The 22579-nt window shown below is 37.0% G+C and overlaps 1 protein-coding gene across 1 annotated transcript; it reads left to right on the top strand.

The window, feature by feature from the left end:
• LOC109228063 (uncharacterized mitochondrial protein AtMg00810-like) lies at positions 2563-3518 on the top strand. Its single transcript, XM_019393245.1, has 3 exons — positions 2563-2685; positions 2813-2911; positions 3276-3518. Exons 1-3 carry the CDS (start codon positions 2563-2565, stop codon positions 3516-3518), a joined length of 465 nt encoding a protein of 154 aa, XP_019248790.1.

Genomic DNA, 22579 nt, shown 5'->3' with positions numbered 1-22579 from the left:
TTGTGAGGAATCTAGGCCGTCTCTTGAACATCTATCACAGCAGCGTTTGTTGTAATTTCTTATGGGCCTAAATAAAAGCTATAGTAATGTGAGGAGTAATGTGTTGATGAAAAGTCCTGTAATCAGTGTAAATGAAGCCTATGCCATAGTGACTCAGGAAAAGAGGCAAAGGGCTCTAGGAGTAGTTGATGTGAGCAAAGGTCCACTGACTATGATGGCAGGAAGGCCTCAATATAACAAACCTAAGAAGATAGGAACGATACGTGAACATTGTGGGTATAAGGGTCACTTGAAGGAAACTTGCTATAAAATAGTAGGATATCGAGCAGATTTTAAGAGCAAGAAGAAGACCCATGTTGTAGGAGGAGGCAGGACATTTGCTAGAAAAGCAAATGCAAAAGATACCAGCAACACTGAGGGTCAACCACAAGGACATTACCTGACACATGAGCAGTACCAGCAACTGGTAGGATTGCTGAACAAACCTACAGGTGCAGAGTGTTCTACAAACATGGCCGGTATTGTTTCATTAATGTCCAATGCCACAGAAAAGGATTGGATAGTGGATACAGGTGCTACTCATCCTATAACCTGTAATAAGGATTTACTAGATAGACTTAAGATCATTGATGGATACAGAAGTGTACAATTACCAACAGGGAAGACTTCAAACATTACACATACAGGAAATGCAAAGATTCTAGGAAATCAGAAAGTGAAGAATGTGCTCCATGTACCAGATTATAAATTTAACTTGCTATCAGTGTCAAAACTCACCAAAAACCTCAGCTGTTTAGTCTCCTTTTTCTCTGATTTTTGTGTGTTGCGGGGACTTTACAGTAGCAAGGTATTGGGGATTAGTGGAGAACATGAGGGATTGTACACAATAAAGCAAAGGGAAACAGAAAACAAAGCATTGGTGGCAGGAACAATTACAGAGGAAAGTGCAGAAACGGTCTTATGGCATTACAGAATGGGGCATACTTCAATAAGATCTTTGAAGCACTTGTCATCCTTGAAGAATAAAATCAGTAGTATAGAAATAGGAAATTGTGATGTATGCCCTCTTGCAAAACAATGTAGGCTACAATTTCCAACTAATGTTTCAAACTCAGCTGCTATGTTTCCTCTTCTTCATTTAGATGTTTGGGGGCATACAAGGTTCCAACCTATGACAAGAAATGCTATTTTGTTACAATAGTAGATGATTACAGTAGATACACCTGGGTATGTCTAATACAGTCAAAGTGTGAAGTGTGTGTAGTTTTGAAAAACTTTCTTTTGATAATAAACAATCATTTTGGCGTCATATCAAGTACTTAAGATCTAACAATGGAACGGAATATTGTAATACACAGTGTGATAGCTTGTTGGCTTCTTATAGTATTATTCATCAAACTAGTTGTCCCTATGCACTGCAGCAAAATGGAACTGTAGAAATAATTACAGGCACATCTTAGAGGTGGCCAGAGCTTTGAAATTTCAAAGTGGAGTTCCTGTAAGATTTTGGGTTGATTGTATTAAGACTGCAGTCTATGTGATCAATAGGCTACCTACACCAGCTCTGAAAGGAAGAACTCCCTACGAGTTATTGTATGGGAAAGAGCCGAAGGTAGATCACCTAAGGGTATTTAGTTGTAATGCCAAGCAACAATCTTGCCCAAGGGAGATAAGTTTGCACCCATAGCTAGGAAGAGAGTGTTCAATGGATAATTAGAAACACAAAAGGGCTATAGACTGTATGATCTTGAAAAAAAAATCATTTTTTGTAAGCAGGGATGTAGTGTTTCAAGAACGTAGATTTCCTTTCAAGGATACAGGAGTTGAAGCAGATGATATGTTCATTCAACAGCCCATTTCAGCACAAGAGCATATTCCTAATTCACCACCTATACAAGTTGTGAGTCAAAGACACTAATTTACCTGTGAATTAAGATGACATTGATTCCCCTGCAGGTGATGATGCTCCCACAGACTTGGAATCAGAAGAAGTAGAGCCAATCTCTATAACACTGGAGCAGTTGGACTTCACAGACACTCAAGGTTCAGCATTAAGTGAGGTGTCAGAAGAGGCTCTTCTTGTTGAGCCAGTGCCTGCACCAACTACAACTGACTTACCTGCACAACCAGCTCTAAGAGAACCCAGAAAGACAATTCCTCTCATATGGATGAAAGACTATGTGACTTCTTCAAAGTTGTCTGGGAACTGTAGGTTTCCAATCTCAAATCGTGTTGGATATGATCATCTTACCACAACATATCAAGTCTATTTATTTACAAGTCTTTTCAGTCCTAGTGGAACCTAGAGCCTTCAAAGAAGCAACACAGGATCCACAGTGGATAAAAGCAATGGAACAGGAGATACAAGCACTAGAAGACAATCACACGTGGGAGATTGTAGACCTGCCCATTGGGAAGCAAGCCATAGGCTGAAAATGGGTCTACAAAATAAAATACAAGGCAAATGGAGAGGTGGACAGGTTCAAAGCTAGATTGGTAACTAAAGGTTACACACAACAAGATGGATTGGATTACCATGAAACTTTCTCACATGTAGCTAAAATGGTTACAGTGAGAATTGTTATCAATGTTGCTGCTTCCAAGGGTTGGCCATTGTTTCAAATGGATGTCAATAAGGCCTATCTCCAAGGTGACCTCACTGAAAGTCTATATGGATTTACCTCTGTAATTTCACAAACAGGGGGAGTATAAGGTGTGTCGATTGTTGAAATCCCTCTATGGTTTGAAATAAGCCTCGAGGCAATGGAATATTAAGATTACAAATGCTTTGCTGCAAGCTGGATACTCTCAGAGCTCACATGATCATTCACTCTTTACCAAGAAATATGGCAAGAACATTGTGATCATCCTGGTGTATGTGGATGATTTGTTGAAATTGGGAATTCTCACAGTATGATTACAGAAGTCAAGCAGACTCTTCACCACAATTTCATAGTGAAAGATTTAGGGGAACTTAGATATTTTCTTGGAATAGAGATCTTGAGATCACAAGGAGGAATTGTATTGAACCAGAGAATATATGCCATAGAGCTTATTTCAAAGGCAGGTTTGAGTGGATGCAGGCCAATTACAACTCCAATGGAACTCAATCATAAGCTAACTACTGTAGATTATGATAACCATGTTGGGAACACAGGAGATAAGCTATTGAGGACGCTGGAAGCTACCAAAAGTTGATAGGAAAGCTGCTTTATTTGACCATCACAAGACTAGATATAAGTTTTGTTGTGCAAGCGTTGAGTCAATTTATGCAGAATCCTAAACAATCACATTTGGATGCAGTCTTGAGGGAGGTGAGATACAACAAGGGATCTCCATGCTTAGGTATATTGCTGAAGAAAGGTGAGACAAACAACTTAACAGTGTTTTGTGACTCAGATTGGGCAGTTTTCACAAATACTAGAAGGTCGACCATAGGATACATTGTCAAACTAGGAGACTTCTTGTTGTCCTGGAAGTCCAAGAAGCAACAAACAAGCAGCAGAAGCTTAGCATAAGCAGAATATAAAAGCATGGCTGCACCAGTTGCAGAGGCAGTTTGGATGATTGGATTGCTAGAAGAACTGGGTAACAATGTGATCAAACCAGCGCATATATACTGTGACAGCAAAGCTGCTTTGCAACTAGTAGCCAATCCCATATTTCATGAGAGAACCAAGCACACAAAGATTAATTGTCATTTTGTGAGGGAAAGGATCAAGACGGGGCTTATTACTACTGAATATGTATCCAACAAATAGCATTTAGCAGATTTGATGACCAAAGGGTTACATTAGGAGCTGCTCAGCATCATCTGTTATTGTCCAAGCTGGGAGCGTTAGATGTCTTCCACTCTCCGGCTTGAGGGGGAGTATTGAAGTACATTGAAATGCAAGAATGATGCCTTGTGTAGTTAGGGGTCATTTAGCAACTTAGAAAGCTAGAAGGACTAGTTAGTTAAGGTTGTTTCTTAACAGTGCAGATTCTATTATAAAAGCACTATTAAGTACCAAAAATGTAACTAACACTTAATTTTGCCTAAAATATATGATCTATCTTCCTTTCTTTCTCTCTTCTCTTCTTCTTACAGAATCAGTGCCCTAGATAGTAACGGTGCTCATCTAGTCTGCATGCTGCTCGATCAGCTTAGCTAAGGATTCTACAAATTAACAGCTACTCTGGCAATAAAGTGGCTAATTCTATAAACAGACTTACAATAGAATTATGCTAAATCTAATTCTTAAAAAAATAGTGAGGTGATACTCTGTAATTATTGAAAGCTCTATAACGAACATGGTGGAACTTATTGAGAAAAAATCGTCTATTAACCAAATTGAAAACGACTGGGATTATATGAGCCCATGTCTTTGCTTGCGCTGTTTAGTCATTATTGGAAAAAGAGATTCTTTTTATCTAATCATATTAGATGTCCAAAATTTATTTGTTCGCCTAATCATGATTCTTGCTGGATATTTGTTAAATAATAGAGGGAAAAAATCAAATTTGTCTTCAAAATTATTCAATTTTGCTCTTCCTTACGTTTTTGGTCAATACATATCTCTTTTTGGGAAAATAACATTGCATGGTCGCTCTCAAAATAATAGCCAAATATATATAAATAAATAATTTGTGGCGCATACTATAATACTCCTCTCCTATCTTTTTGCTTAGCAATTCATTTCGTATTTATACTTTGTCTTACCAAAGCTCCAGTCTTAAAATGATATAACGCTACATGTCCAAAATTTTCTAGAACAAAAATGTATAATAGTACATTTTTTAGTTCAAGAATTCTATATCCCAACTCACTGCACGAACAAGTGATTGAATGAAGCAAAACAATGGCACTCGTGTGTACAGAAGGGTGATGAAAGAGATGGTGGGCTCTACATGTCTGGGGTACTTTAGGGAACAGGTCAATCTAGAAGAGTCCATGTGCAATACCCAAACTCAAATTAAGAAAGAAAAAAGGGTCCCACAAAGGATAATCATGTGACCCTGTTGCTTTGTCGGGTTTTGACTTATGACAACCTTTATCACGCCAACCGACACGTCCACTCTTTATTGTATGTTTACTTTTGTCTACCATTTATTCTACAAAAACTCAATCAAATTGAAATAGAACTAATTATTATGCAGTACGTAGTATTCTTTTAGTTGCGGAATATCATGGGTTAACTAGCACACAATCATACACAAAACAAATAAAGAATAAAATCTGTATGGGTCAAAATTAGATCAGAGAAATTCAGCACGCGGAGGGAGACATAAGGCCGAGGTCGGATAGGCCGAGGTCGGACAGGTCGAGGTCGGACCGTCATCAATAAGGCCGAGGTCGGACAGGCCGAGGTCGGACCGTCATCAATAAGGCCGAGGTCAGACAGGCCGAGGTCGGACCGTCATCAATAAGGCCGAGGTCGGACCGTCATCAATAAGGCCGAGGTCGGATAGGCCGAGGTCGGACCATCATCAATAAGGCCGAGGTCGGACCGTCATCAATAAGGTCGAGGTCGGACCGTCATCAATAAGTCTGAGGTCGGACCGTCATCAATAAGGCCGAGGTCGGACCGTCATCAACAAGGCCGAGGTCGGAGCATCGTCAATAAGGCCGAGGTCGGACCGTCATCAATAAGGCCGAGGTCGGACAGGCCGAGGTCCGACCGTCATCAATAAGGCCAAGGTCGGACTGTCATCAATAAGGCCGAGGTCGGACAGGCCGAGGTCGGGCAGTGATGAAACAACCAGTCTGCTTTGGAATCCTCAAAAGGAATATTCTACTGAATATTCCCTCTAATTGTACCTTTTCTTTTAGGGTTTTTATAGGAAAACCCCTTATAAATAGGAAGAGAGGACTTCCCAAAAGGGGTGCTCTCTCTCTCTCTCTCCCTCTCCCCCTCCCCCTTTCTAGAAAATATGTAAACACACCTCTCCAAATAAATGAGAGGATCTGTGATCCCATACCTTCATCAGATCCAAAAAAGGGTCATAAGGTTCTTGTATTTGTCTATCATTCGTCTTTATTAAAAGAAAGAAGATCCGTCTCACTGAAGATCGGGTGAATCTTTTCCTTTATTCATATTTTTGTTAGTTAATGCATCTTTTTTATGCCATTAAATCTGGTCATAATCGCCGTCAACATTTATATTCGGCTATGTTTTTTAATTCATATTATTCATCTCGGATCTAGAGTTAATTATCCTTAACTAGGATTTACCCCTTCATCTTTGATTGATTTGTCCAACAAAGATTCTATATTTTTTTGAGTCAAACAATTTGGCGCCGTCTGTGGGGATTTTCTTGTTAAAATTTTAGTTTCCTCTAGATCTGGAATTCAATTCCAGTTCCACGTTCTATTCATGGTAGATATTTCCTAGTACGGCTGTCTACCATAACATGGAAAGACGAAATAGCTTTCTTAAACTCTCTTTCGCTTCTGCAGCTTCAAATTTTTAATATACTCTCCATATAAGAGAATATTCGTACAACTTCTGTGTTCTTTAAATGCCAAATCAAAGGCGTTTCTTATCATTGGATAAATTTGATTATATATTTCAACTGTAGAAAATTTCGTGATTCCTCTTAAAGTCTAAACCATGGAACAAAAAATATACAAGTGGATAACTTTATATGGCTATAAATTGTGACCCTTGGTCCTGCTGTTTTTGTATCAATATTAGCTAACCAATATAGAAAGAGACAGCAGCTACGGTGTCAACTACTTCAAGTTTTCTACTTCTTCTTCTTGTTTCTTCTTCATTGTTTGTAACAGAAGCTCAGATACCTGCTCCAGTTAAGGGTGTTTCATGGAAATTTTATGAAACTAGTTGCCCTCAGCTTGAATCCATTATTAGGAAGAGGCTTGAAAACAGATCAAGGATGATGTTGGCCAAGCTGCCGGTTTACTTCGCCTTCATTTCCATGATTGCTTTGCTCAGCCTCCCAAAAATACGAGACAATAGCGTGGATCTGCAAGAAGGCACACAAAAGAGATATGGTCATCTGGTGCCCTCTTCTTCCCCAACTGTTCCTCTATCAGATAATATGTTATCTGTACAACAAAAAAAAACTTTACTAAAGCGGACAGCCGCGCCAAAATTGGTAGTGGCCACTGAAAGCATAACCGGAGAAGGGAATATGGTCACTCCTCTCCACTCGTCGACCGATCAAATCGAGGTAACGAACGCTTTTATTTTGTTTTAACTGACTATTTCTCTAAGTGAAATAGAAGCAGGAGCAATCACCCAGGAAATACATCATATTCTCCAATGCAAGCAAAATTAAGCAAACTAGGACTCCCCCTGGAAACACATCATATTCTCCAATGCAAGCAAAATTAAGCAAACTGGGACTCCCCCAAGAAATACGTCCTACTCTCCAATGCAAGCAAAATTAACCAAATTGGGACTCCCCCGGGGAACACCCCAACGGCCAAGGGCCGTCACCAAAAAAGAGGAGGTCGACCTTACGGCCAAGGCCTTCGCCAAAGAAGAATAAGAGTTCGACCTTGATCGAACGACGACGGGTTAACATTTCGATAAGTTTGAAATAACACCCTTTAAGGCCAAGGGCCTTCGCCAAAGAAGAAGAAGAGTTCGACCTTGATCGAACGACGACGGGTTAACATTTCGATAAGTTCGAAATAACACCCTTTAAGGCCAAGGGCCTTCGCCAAAGAAGAAGAGTTCGACCTTGATCGAACGACGACGGGTTAACATTTCGATAAGTTCGAAATAACACCCTTTAAGGCCAAGGGCCTTTGCCAAAGAAGAAGAAGAGTTCGACCTTGATCGAACGATGACGGGTTAACATTTTGATAAGTTCGAAATAACACTCTTTAAGGCCAAGGGCCTTCACCAAAGAAGAAGAGTTCGACCATGATCGAACGACGATGGGTTAACATTTTGATAAGTTCGAAATAACACCCTTTAAGGCCAAGGGCCTTCGCCAAAGAAGAAGAAGAGTTCGACCTTGATCGAACGACGATGGGTTAACATTTTGATAAGTTAAAAATAACACCTTTTAAGGCCAAAGGCCTTCGCCAAAAAAGAAGAATTCGACCTCGCTCGAATTACAACGGGTTAACATTTCGGCCTTAGCTCAAAATAACACCCTTGCGGCCAAGGGCCATCGCCAAAAAGAAGAATTCGACCTCGCTCGAATTACAACGGGTTAACATTTCGGCCTTAGCTCGAAATAACACCCCTACGGCTAAGGGCCATTGCTAAAAAGAAGAATTAGACCTTGCTCGAACCACAACGGGTTAACATTCCGGCCTTTGCCCGAAATAACACCCCTACAGCCAAAGGCCATCGCCAAAAAGAAGAATTCGACCTCGCTCGAATTACAACGGGTTAACATTTCGGCCTTAGCTCGAAATAAGACCCCTACGGCCAAGGGCCATCGCCAAAAAGAATAATTCGACCTCGCTCGAATTACAACATTTCGGCCTTAGCTCGAAATAACACCCCTACGGCCAAGGCCATTGCTAAAAAGAAGAATTCGACCTTGCTCGAATCACAACGGGTTAACATTCCGGATTTTGCCCGAAATAACACCCCTACGGCTAAAGGCCATCGCCAAAAGGAATAATTCGACTTCACTCGAATTTAAATCTCATTCGACTAGCTCAAACTTGATTCACAACTAGGCCTCGTTCGAATTTAATAAGGCAACTTGAAAATAAAACGATAATAACTGCTAGCATCCGAATTACATTAGGAATACAAGAAAATGAGAGTGAGACAAGTTCTGGTCTCACCTACAATTTGATCCCATGACCCAACGCACCTATATAATTTTAGTGGTCACACTATTCTCGTCAACATTCCCCCTGATAGCAACGGCTTTTACCCATCAAATTTAATACCCTCTTTCTACGCTGCTATGGAGTTTTGACAAACCAGTGGCAGATCTTGTTAAGAATTTGTCTGCGGCAGATAAAGTCAAGAGAGTTGTTGTCATTCATGACATTCTCATGTCTTGAGTAGTTCAAGGTGTTATTGCCATACCAAATACCGAAATGTACTTTTTTTATGTTGTTTCTGCTCTGGACGTATGTTCTAGAATCTTGGAAGCAAAACTAAATACTGATCTAGTCACTCAGCCAACTGATGTTGCAGAAATATTGCAAGAACTTGCATCCATGAAACCTGGATCAGATTCACCACCACCATTAATGGTGAAATACGTGGAGAAACAAATAAGTGGAGCAGTTAATTATAGTGGCCTAAATATTTTCAGTACTTGTAACCATGATGGTATATATCTTGATTTGATGCAACAAGCTTTCAAATCGTATGATGAGCATTGGAAAACTTGGGGTCTTGGTCTTTTTATGAACCCTTCGGAAATGGATCAGAATATCAGGCTCATCACATGCCATGTCAACCTCCCCATCCGGATTTCTCGAACTACGATTAATGAAGTCCGCTCACCGAGCTCGACCAAGAGACGACCTGGATATGCGGAGGGACTAATGTGGGTCAGACCGTCATCAATAAGGCCGAGGTCGGACAGGCCGAGGTTGGACCGTCATCAATAAGGCCGAGGTCAGACCGTCATCAATAAGGCCGAGGTCGGACAGGCCGAGGTCGGGCAGTGATGAAACAACCAGTCTGCTTTGGAATCCTCAAAAGGAATATTTACCTTTTCTTTTAGGGTTTTTTTAGGAAAACCCCTTATAAATAGGAAGAGAGGACTTCCCAAAAGGGGGGCTCTCTCTCTCTCCCTCTCCCCCTTTCTAGAAAATATGTAAACACACCTCTCCAAATAAATGAGAGGATCTGTGATCCCATACCTTCATCAGATCCAAAAATGGGTCATAAGGTTCTTGTATTTGTCTATCATTCGTCTTTATTAAAAGAAAGAAGATCCGTCTCACTGAAGATCGGGTGAATCTTTTTCTTTATTCATATTTTTATTACTTAATGCATCTTTCTTTATGCCATTAAATCTGGTCATAATCGCCGTCAACATTTATATTTGGCTATATTTTTTTAATTCATATTATTCATCTCGGATCTAGAGTTAATTATCCTTAACTAGGATTTACCCCTTCATCTTTGATTGATTTGTCCAAAAAAGATTCTATATTTTTTTGAGTCAAACAAAATCAACACAAGGATTTAACAAGGTTCGGCTAAGCCTAAGCTTCGGGGCAGAAGCAGAGAAAGTTTTCTACTGTGAATGAGAAGAAAAGCACAATATAATCTATAGATACCCACTACAACCCCGATATAGATCCCAAATAGTCCCAAACCTATAAGAGAAAGGTTTCCCAATTTGACAAGGACTATATGTTTTCCTTTTCCAAATCTATTAGGACAATGAGTTTTCCTAAACCTATAGGGATTATGAGTTTCCTAAAAATACAAGGAAATAATTTAAGCCACAAAATAACAAATCTTCCCCTTGGCTTGAATTCTATTCATCAACAGGAACAACGTCTCTCTACCTTGCCCTTAGCCCTCTCCAGGGCTTTACCCATTGCCGCACACATCAACCAAGTCTAGGCAACGCCTAAACGTGTTAAGAGACTCAATCTCTTCAGCCATAGCACTAATCCGTCGATTTGGTTCTGTATTTGGAATAGCTTTTGGATAGCTATAACGCTCAAACTCATCAACGGTCTCTGCAACTGCCAAAGAAAATCCCATAGGATTCGTGTATCCAAGAAGATTCCCGTCAACTACGTTTGCAAACCTTTATGGTAGATTGATCACTCTTCTCTCTGTCTGTTGCAATGCTATATGGTTGTTGTTGCGCAGGTGCATCAACATTATCATCTTGATCAATATTTTGCACCTCCTCCACTTCCTCTACCTTAGAACTACTGGATTGAGCTAGTGGAGATTCAATTTCTAGCTCTATGCGGTCACTGACACCACAATTTGATTCTGCTATTGCCTTCTCCCTCTGATTGTCCATTGAGGCAGATTCATTGAATGTTACATCCTTACTGATAATTAGCCCCGGAGTCTTTTGATCTGTGCACCACAACCTATAACCTTTCACTCCAGTTGCATACCCTAGAAATATGCACTTCTTTGACCTCGACTCAAGTTTTTTATCCCTCACATGAGCATAAGCAGGATAACTAAATATCCTTAAATTTGAATAATGAGCAGGCGAACCGGACCAGACCTCAAAAGGAGTTTTGAACTCAATAGCTCTGGATGGAGATCAGTTGACCAAATAATAAGCGGTATTGATTTCTTCAGCCCAAAAATCCTTACTAACACATTATGTGAAAGCATGCTTCGTGCCCTATCGCAAAGCATTCTATTCATACGTTATACAACACCATTTTGTTTTGGTGTTCGGACACAAGTGCGGTGTCTCACTATTTCCTCCCTGCTGCAGAAATTATCGAACTCGGAATTGCAAAATTCCAACCTATTGTCAGTTCGAAGACGCTTAACTTTTCTTTCCGTCTGCCTCTCAATCATCATCTTCCATTTAACTAATATCGAAAATGCCTCATCTTTTATTTTCAGAAAATACACCCACACCATCCTTGAGTAATCATCAATCAAAGTCATAAAATACCTGACACCACTCTTGGAGGGAACTCTGTTTGGACCCCACAAGTATGAATGTATATAATCTAATTTGTCTCCGGTCTTGTGCTCGGCCTTCTTGTTGAACTTTACCCTTGTCTATTTACCAAACACAAAATGCTCACAAAAATTCAAAACTTGATATTTGTACCCATTCAGCATAATCTGCTTACTCAACAAAGACAACCCCTTGTTGATACCTAATTTTGCACTCATATTGTTTTAAATATATATATACTTTCAAATATCATTTTGCACTATTATTTCATTTACAAGATTTATTCAAACATTTTCCCATAGTTTTTATAATTTTAAAACTTCAAAATCAATTTTCCTTGCATTTAAATCATTCAATATTTATAAATTATCCTTTAAATTATTTTTATAATGACTCAATCATCCAAATTATTATTCTGCATCCTTATATATGCTTCATAATATTTTACTTTATTTTATATAATTATGTTTGTATTTTTTTAAACTATTTGCATAATTTTGCAAAGAATAGCATTTATTCTATGCATAATTACATTTTATTGTATTATTTGTGCTAAAAAAACAATTTTACTTATATTTTTATAATGTCAAGCAAGTATTCTAAATCATTTTACTGCATGAATAGTGTTTATATTATTTATTAATATATTTTATGAATTATTTTAAAAACTAATTTCGCATATTTATTTTATAGCCCAATATAAGGCTATTTCTGGACCAAATTAAGCCCAAATCTTTGGCCCACCCCACTTCACTCATCAGAAGCCCAAGCCAAACATCCCTTTAATAAACTTGGTCGCGACCCATTTCAAGCGACCCGCCCCAGCCTCTTTTTAATCTTGGCCGTTGATCTTAAGAGATCAACGGCCCACAATCAATCCCCCTTTTTAATTATCCAACCTAGAAACCCTAACCCCCATTACCCCTGAGACGCCGCCCCTATATACTCTCCTCTCCTCTCCGTGAAAACCTAGCCGCCTTCCTAAAACTCTCCAAATCCGTCTCAAATATGGAATCAATCCATGATTTACTTACCTATTTTGTGATACTCGGCTATTATACGCATGCCTATGGTGTTACTTAGTTCTTGCCCTATTTTTGGCAAGAACTACGTCTCAAGAACAGCGCCAATTTACTTTGATTTTGTGAAGATCTGGACGATCTTTCGTCTATATACACGCTATAATGAACGATTCTTGCATTATTGGTTCGATTCAAGGCCGTTAGTCCCAACTAGGGTTTGAGATTTTCCCTTTTCCTTCTGATTCTCGATTGCATGTGATATTCTTCCCTTACTTGTGTTTGACTAATGAATTCTTCCTTATTTTCTGTTTAATCTACTGTACTTCCTTATTTTATGTGTTATTTTCCCTAAAATTAATTCTAATTGATTCTCGCATGCTATATTTTCCTTATTCTGTGTTTAATCTACCGTATTTCCTTATTTTATGTGTTGAATCTACTACTATATAAACCCCTTTCCTAAATCCCCTTCAACAGACTTTTGAATCGCCTAATCACTGCTATTGTTCTCAATACTCTCCTCTATCACTCACTCATTCACTGTTACACTCGAACACTCTCCAAAATTACTGAATTCCGGGCTGACTGAAAGCCAAGGCCATTGAACGACCTTCTCCGCTGAAAGTACTGCTCGGAGCCCATTCTCGAGGCTCTTGTGAACTCTGAAGCATCAAAGACCTGGGGTTTTTGCTATTACGCTATTCACACTTTTGATTCTGCTACTGGTTAGAGTTTTAAACTTTTACAATGTTCAATTTCCTTCTTTCTTTATGCATACCTATATGTGTTTGAATTGCATGAGCATGATTTAACTATGATAATGCTCAATAATCTTTGTCATTATGTGATAATTGAACCCATGAGATAGTTTACTGTTTGATTTGCACTTCTGTGATTCCTTGTTTTTCTGGAATGAGTTTTGTACCTCTAGCATCTGAATATGTTCAGTTTTGAGCTTCAATGCAAGTCTATTTTGATATGAATCTGACTACTGTGGCTATATATTATTAGTTATTAAATTTCTTCATGTTTTGCTTTAGATATCACTACAACTCTATAGAACCCCCCCCCCCCATCTTGAATGAATCCTTTAAGTGATGAGTCATGTGTCCACTTGACTGACCTTTGTGTATTAATCCCAACTCTACAGAATACTGTTTTAAAATTTGCTCTAAACATGTTTCCTTGTTGTCCTGATTTTTAAGATAAACCCTCTATTTTTCTATCAACTGTGACTTTGTTCCTATGCTAATATGTTTTGGTTTATTTGTTAACCTGTCCCTTCAGTGATTATCACCATGTGTGTCCCCCATCATGTCTAAATACTGATTAACATAGCTCTAGGATGTGTACTTAGCTTAATCGGGATCTTTAGGTCTCAACTAGTTTAACTCTTTGCATTTGTACATGACAATTTATGTATGCTTGTAAACCTATTTCTTCTCCTAATTCCTTCAATATAAGGTTGTCTATGTGGTACTTTGTTATGTATACTTTGATTAATCTATTGGAATGCTTGACTAGTTGCTCTGTATGCTCAATTTGGTGTATTACTCGATTCATGTTCCTCTATCACTATCCGGCTGAAAGCCAAGGCTATCTAGGTTCTATTGTTGGCCTCCCTAGTATGAGCTCTGTTCGGGGTCCAATTGAGGCCCTTGTGAACTCTGACACACTGGGGCTTGGTCCTAGTCACTCCCTCAACCTCCAAAAGAGTTCCTACTATCCTATTTTCACGTCATGTATTGTGTATCTATATTGGTTGTTCTAAGTGGTGCAACACTTGGTGTTGTGGTTACATAAATGGTTTGGTCTCTTCTATGAACCTTTGGGTCGTGTATTGAATGTGGCTTTTTTGTTGAAGGCCTGGGTATGCTATGTAAGAGATATTGAAGGCCCAACAATGCTGGGTATTTAGTTATTTTATTTGGGCCTACTGTAGGCCTGTTCACTGTTATGTAACATTTGTACTTTCCACTCATTATTAGGCTTGTAATAATCTTCTATATAAACAGTTGGGGTATTAGTAAAAAGAGAATGGGTAGAATTTAATACCTATATGCAATGGGTAGATAACATGCCTATAGGACCGGGTAATATGTTTGCTATTTGTGTTGTTCGATCATATGTGCACTGTAGAGATCATGACATTAGAAGAAGCACACACACACTACTTGTCTACCATTAAACATGAGTGCAATACTGATATGTGTTTATAGACAGCATGCCTATAGGAAGTGAGCACTCCTTCAATTTGCATGACTACTATCAAATGCATTAGAAACCTGCCTATAGGAACGTGTGTTAATGAATTTTCCTTCAATTTACTTCAGTTATTCCCTAGAAATCATGCCTATGGGATTTTGATCACTTCATTTGCTATTGTATCACATTGTTCAGTGGAAATCTTGTTTATAGGACTAAGTATAAATAAAGCGAGTTCTAATCATCAACTATTAGAGATCCTGCCTATAGGAAATAATTGTTTGTTAATTGGTTAATATTAGACTACTTAAACACTGTTCCTGAGCGACACTGTTAGGAAAATCTGGATAAGTCTGGGATTTTTCCCAGCAGATTCTGTGATGCTCAACTGCATAGATCACCTAGTCATAACAAATATAGGATTGGTAACTTAAAATTGCTAATAATCAGCTTGTAATCCTGCATAATTCTGCCTATAAACAATATCCTGCATCCGAAATTTACATGCATACTTTGATCACCTAGAAAGCATGTACATAGGCTTATAGTTCTGGATTCTGCCAATGCCTAATTGATATGTGTTTGCGTGCACTTGCTACTTAAGTGTGAAGGTCAATGTGAGCCCTTATTGCTTTTTTAGGTGAAGTCTTTACATGTTTTGATTGTCGCCTAGCTTTTTTGCATTTTTGAGCTGCCTAAGTGAGGTCTAGAACCACCCAAATAGAGATCCAATACCTCCTGGACCATAGGTATGGGACGGGTAGTGCACGCATAGGGTACGACCTATAATTGAATTAGAATGCTTTAAGGTAACAACTTTAACATAGTATTCGGGTAGCAGGAGATGATAGTTTGTGCCCGCTGAATAATATGAGTAACACCCCATCTTGAGGGAGTTACGAAGTATTATTTATGTTGCACGGGGTGATCCATTAGGCTTTTCTCTTCTATTTGAATCAAGTCGATGTACCTTTCTATAATAAAATTCCCAAACTTTGTACTCTCCCTCTCTTTATTTATTAGACTAATCCATATAATTCAAGTTCGGTCAGGACCCACAGTTGTGGACCTCGATGAGTGCCTAACACCTTCTCTTTGAGGTAGTTTGAGCCCTTACCCGATCTTTGGTAGCGTTGACTAGTCAAACAGAGTTATCTGCAAATAGGTGCCCTAACGCTTCTCTTTTAACCCTTCCTTTAAAAGAGTTGTCAATGTCGAAACCCGTTTTCGCGAGAAAACAGGGCGCGACACCCCTTTATCACTCATATAACCAAGTCGCAAGTGCCACAACTGAGACTGATTCAGATCACTTTTCCTAGAAGCTACAACAGTTTCCCCTTCACCTACACTGGCTTGAAGATGATGCAATTTAGAATACAGTTTACCCTTCATGAGTACCATGGAGCCTTTACACACTTTAAGTATTCCATCTCGGAGTGAAACTTATATCCCTGATCATCCAAAGTCGAAAGAGAAATCAAAAATCTCTTTATTCAAGGAACATGCCAACACTCATTGTTTCTGATAATTCCATCGAACATTCTCAATATGATGTTACCAATCCCCTCTACTGGTAATGGATTGTCATCTCCCATGTGGACAGTCCCACTGATCTGCCTGTAAGTTGCAAATCAATTCTTGTGGAGACACATGTAGAAAATAGCACCAGAATCAAGAACCCAGGGATTCCGCCCATGACTAGAACTCACGTCACAGACTTCCCCTACATAATCACTATCATCAGAATTATTGCCAGTGTCAACAATATTTGCCGAATTATCTACTTTTTACTTTCCTCTTTTCTCTTTCAGCTCAGGATAATCCCTCTTGTAGTGACCTTACTCCCCGCGCTCATAACAGTTTTGCTTCCTTGCTCTAGACTTTGATCTGGCGGTTGACTTTTTTCTGTTAAAATTATTTTGTTGTGTTCTTCCTCTACTCATGAGACCCTCACCCTCAATTCTGCTGTCCGGAAAGCTCTTTTTCAACTCTTTATATTTTAGTGCATTACTAACATTTTCTAGTAAAATACTATCTTTCCCAACTAGCAGTGTATCGACAAAAGTATCATAAGATGGTGGTAAAGAACATAATACAATCAAGGTCGGATCCTCACTCTCAATTTTGATATCCACGTTCTTCAGATCCATTATAATTGAATTAAACTCATCAAGGTGAGTTCTAACAGGTGTACCTTCGTTCATACGGAGATTGTATAACCTCTTTTTCAGGTAGAGGCGGTTTGTGAGCGATTTCTTAGAATACAGATCTTCCAGCTTCTTCCATGCCATTGCTGCAGAGGTTTCTTCAACAATTTCCTGAAGAACTCTATCTATAACGCTCATGAAGATCGCACTCAAAGCCCTCTCCTTCAGGTCAGCCTTCTCTGTCTCTTTCATCTCTTCAGGAAAATCTTCATCAATTGCCTTCCATAATCCTTGTAACATCAGAGACGATTTCATCCTAATCTTTCATAGGCTGGAGCTAGAACCCCCGTCAAATTTCTCTACTTCGTACTTTGTTGAAGTTGACGAAGACATCTTAACCCTAGATTATATGTAGAAATCTGAACCTTGCTCTGATACCAATTATTGTGAGATATCGTGGGTTAACTAGCACACAATCAAACACATAGCAAATAAAGAATAAAAATAACACAAGGATTTAACGAGGTTCAGCTAAGCCTAATCCTCAGGGCAGAAGCAGAGAGAGTTTTTCACTATGAATGAGAAGATAATCACAATACAATCTATAGAATCCCCAACTACAACCTCTATATATAGGTACCAAATAGTCCCAATCTATAAGAGAAAGGTTTCCCAATTTGACAAGGACTATAAGTTTTCCTTTCTCAAATCTATTAGGACAATGGGTTTTCCTAAATCTATAGGGATTATGAGTTTCCAAAAATATAAGGAAATAATTCAAGTCACAAAATAACACTTCTCGTCAACACTTAGTACTATACTAGAGTACTAAATTTATGATGGAGTAATTGAATGAAATTAACTTATAAAGACCGCTAATATAAAAATTTTCACTTTCTTAATGAATTTTTACATATAATATCAAGTAATAAATTCATTTCGCTGTCCAGTAGCTACAGTTGTCTTTTTGATTGGTACCGCAGTCTCCCTTTTATTGGGCATTAGGTCAACATTACTAGAGGCAGACTTGTGTGTTATAGTGAAGGGTCACCGGACTCCATTAGTTTCAGCAGGAATCTTGTATATGCAGTGGCGGATCTACTTAGGCATTTATGGGTGCTTAAGCACCCATTAACTTTGACCATATTTAGTAAATTTGCATAGGCAACTATAAAAATATTTAGATAAAAATTGAGTGAGCACCCACAACTAAACTCTTTTTTTCTCTTCTTTTAGAATTTTAATCGGCGAGCACCCACAACTTTAAAATTCTGGATCCGCCACTGTGTATATGTATATCTATATGCCTTGAAAATGGTAAATTTAAAGCGCTTGACACCCTTAACACTCAAAGCCTTTAGGAGGTTTTGACTGAGCAGAATAATGTGCCCCGTCACATAAAAATCCTGAGGTCGTCCCTAAAAGTACCTATCTGTCCCTTTTTAAGTTATTATTAATCTCAAATTTTTATGAACTGTACGTAAATTGTAATTTGGTACTTGTTCGTACTGTCTAAAACAATGTGACTAATAGCACATGCCACACATGACTCCATATTTAGGTTGAACACATATATTAATGCATATGTAGTCATATATAATCCGTAGCTTTACGGTTAAACATGAGTACCTATAATAATTTCAGTAGTGGCCTAGTGGAGATACTCTTCATTTAATATTTGAACATGAAAAAATATTAAAGTGAGTTTTGGGGGATGGACAGTAGGCGTGGACCTGTCTTCTTGATGTGTTTCAACATTTAAGGTTATTTTTCTTGAATTGATTGAACATTGCATATTTTGGCAGTTAGATGGTATCATCCATTTTCTGAAGGAATGCATACTTAAATTGACCTCTCATAAAAAGGGGCGATGATTATATCAACTTTTCTCGTGCGTGGGTAAGTTATTTTTGGAAATGGCAAGAATTTCATTATAAAAATTACAGACAGGACAGAGACTACGTACTCATTGGTTAGAATCAATTGCAAAGGCCAAGAACTTGTGATATTTAGACCTACAACAATAAAACCACATGCGCTGTCTAGACTTCGTGTACAATCTACTTCAGTAATTAATACTACTCACAAATATATGTAGGCAAAAATCTGAAAGATATTAAACTAGATGTTGTATCTCTTTCTAGTTCTATTTTTTAATAATTGTTTTGTTTGGATCAACTTGCATGTATCTTTTAGCTTGAAAGAGCAAAATTAAATTACTAGTGCAGGTTTATAAATTCATTTAAATAATACTATTTTTTAATAAATAAAAGTTTAGAAAATGATTATAGATGAGAACATTGATTTAGTATATTATTTTTTTAATTAGTGAATTATCATGATACTTCTTTTTTTATATTTATTTATTATATCATTCACCCAGGCTTTCATCTTCCATTATGATGGGGGATTTGACATGGATCAAAAGCTCCATATCATGATACAGAATTTGCACTTTGAGAAGTCTTTGCAGGGAGATGAAGTCAAACCCGACAGATACCATTATATGCAAATAGGCAAGAAGTACTTATTGCAGTTGAAGAAAAAGAGAATGAGTGCAAATTACACAATTCACAGTTTCTAGCAGAACATAGTCTTAATCATGTGATTATGGATCAATTAACCGAATCCCATTTAAGATTAACAAAAAAAAAAGCATTATTAAAAGCATGTTATTCCCTAAACATTAATCACAAGAATGCCTTCTGTCGGACGTATTTGTGAGGAGATAATGGATGGCAGTTTAGTTGGTTGGTATATATTTAGAATAGTACACGTTACTACTAAATTATGCATCTACTGAAGAACCTAAATCGATCTTAGCAATAAACTGAATACCCCATAATATTCTTGATTACATTATTCTACTGAATAATTAATATTATATTCTTGATTATCTGTTTCAACTTTTATAATGTATTACACCCCTAATTCACGTTGGACATGCATGAGAACTGAAAACTTGACCTGAGAACATGGTTTACAAGTTTCCCATGGTTTCTCGAGTCCTTTAGAAATAATTACTTTTGTTTGTTTCATCTTATGTGATGCACTTTGATTGGACATAAAATTTATCCCAAAGAAAAAAAAATTGAAACTTATGGTCTAGAATAATCCATAGATATTTATGTGATTATATATCATCTTTTTAAATATAAAATAAGAAGTTTGAAATTAAATTATTTTTAAATATAGGAATATTAAAAATAAACTAAAAAGAAAAATACATCACATAAATTGGGACTGAGTAACTACTATTACTTATTCAAAAATGAATGTTTGACTGATAAATTTTTGGATTGCATTAGAAGTCTGGGCATGCATGTAAGCGTTAAATTAAGTTATGCTTATAGTGGAAACTTTCATTGTTCATCTGTATTTCATATTCCCAAGAGAAAGATACATAATGCATGGGAATGAGTTGGATTGATATACAGGAACCTTGCCATTTTACCCGATATGCATGAACCTATATATATATATATATATATATACTACTTCGTTTTTTATATATTCATTTGTTAGCTCTTCTAGGCCAATACCATGTGACATTGTAAACTTTTCACTGGATTCTAGGGGTTTGATTGATCCAAGCTTTCATCATGTTGAACAGATAAACAAGAGAACGAACTTAGCCAAACTTAATCAAAATTATCTATTTTAAACATTAGCTATTTGCTTAATGACCACCAGCAGGTGCTACTTATTGCGGGTCAATGTTCGCATAAAATAATAGGAAAAATCTCACTCTATAGTTATTTTGATTAAATTTTTACCGAGTCATGTTCGAAATGTTGATTGAAGGCTATGGCTACATTTTGAGTAAGTTTGGTGGAGATTTTCGGAGTAGATTTTGTGAATTTGGGCCAAAATTAAGTAGAACTAGCAAAGAAGATAAAGTTGTATTGTATACAAACATGTTATACTCCTTGATCGAACGACGACGNTATCATTAATTATAACAATACACTGCTAATTTTCTTGAAAGAATAAACTAGTACTATATGATACCTTGACAGTATATGATATATACCATATGGGTATCATAAAGGACTGATGATTTTTTTAAAGAATGAACAAATCCTCTATGATACCGCGTCAGTGTATGATATATATCAGGTTGGTATCATAGAGGATTGGGTGTCTTTCTGGAAGTAGTGAACCAGACCTATATGATACTATGTTAGTATTTGACATATATCATGTGGATATCATACAGGACTGATGAGTATTTTGTTTGGTGAAGAAATGACTAGTCCTCTATAATACCCTGTCAGTATATGATATATACTTTATGGGTGTCATAGTATGTTGCAATAATATACTTGAGTAATATATTATTTTTGGTATACTATATGCTACAATAAGTTATTTTTTAATAATTAATACATAAAAATAAAATAAATTAAAAATATATAATATCAATTATAATTTGTTGATATAGTGAAAAAATAGAGAAAAAAATAAAAAGGAACAAAAATAAAGGAGTAAAAAAGACGTGCATAATTACATTATGAAATAAATTTAAAAGAAAAAATAATCTGAAAATAATAATAAATGAAATTAGAAAAGAAAAAAAGAAGAAAAAAAGGAAAAAAGGAGAAGAGAAAACATGTATAATGTATAAGTGTTCTTATAACTGATCTACAGAAAAAAAAAAAAAAAAAGAAGGGAAAAGTAAGACTTATATATTATATCAATGATATTAAAAAAGCTGAACAAATATTTGCTATATTAATTATCTTTTTATTATTGCACGGAAAAAAAATAAAGAAAAGGAGCAAAAACAGTGAATAAAATTAGATCATGCAGAAAAAAGGAAATAAACTGAAAAAAATTAAATGAAATTAGAAAAGGAACAAGAAATAAATAAAAGGAAAAATATTGGAAAAGCCAAAATTGAGCAAGGAATCAGATTATGATGGAAAAAGAAAATAAAAAATAATATGATTGAAAAATAAACATAAAAGGAGAAAAAAAAGAGAGCAAAGAATAAAGAAAAACGAGAAAAAAGAAAAGGAGAAAAAAGAGGCAATTACCCACAAATACTACAATGGGTATGAACGGTAATTAGTTTGATGGGTAGAAAAATAAATAAGTAGGCAAGGATAATTAATTAATATTTATGGGTAAAACTGTTATTACACTGTATTTGTAAAATAAATTCTGAAAATATAAATGAATATAAACAGTAATGAATATAAACAGAAATGACATAAACCAATTCGAGCCCACTGAATTCACAGTGTTTCCTTAAGGAATTTAATCCCCTCCTAGTACCCAAGGTTATGGATTATTTCCTCCCAGGATAGAACGAATTACACACTGGTGTAGTGGTACTTCAAACCCCAGTGTTTCAGCGAACACAAAGTTCGGTAGCAAATCACACTTACTTTTTGCTTTGTTTTGATGCTAAAAGTATGCAGAAGAAGGAGAGGAAACTCAGAAAATTGTAGTTAAAATTCTGAGCAGAATAGTGTTGTATTTATAGCCAAAGTTGGGTCTCTTCAGAATGGCTGTTTATGCAAAACGCCCACAACATAAATGCCATTACATAAATGGCCATTTACTCAATAATAAAGAGGGAAAATAAAGAGGGAAAATTAAAGAGGGTAGTTACTTTTACTATTAACAAATAAATTTGGTCCA

Source organism: Nicotiana attenuata, chromosome 6 (genome assembly GCF_001879085.1).
Source record: "Nicotiana attenuata strain UT chromosome 6, NIATTr2, whole genome shotgun sequence".
Classification (NCBI taxonomy): Eukaryota; Viridiplantae; Streptophyta; class Magnoliopsida; order Solanales; family Solanaceae; genus Nicotiana; species Nicotiana attenuata.
Note: the sequence above shows the minus strand (reverse complement) of the source record. Positions and strands in the feature narration are given on the sequence as shown.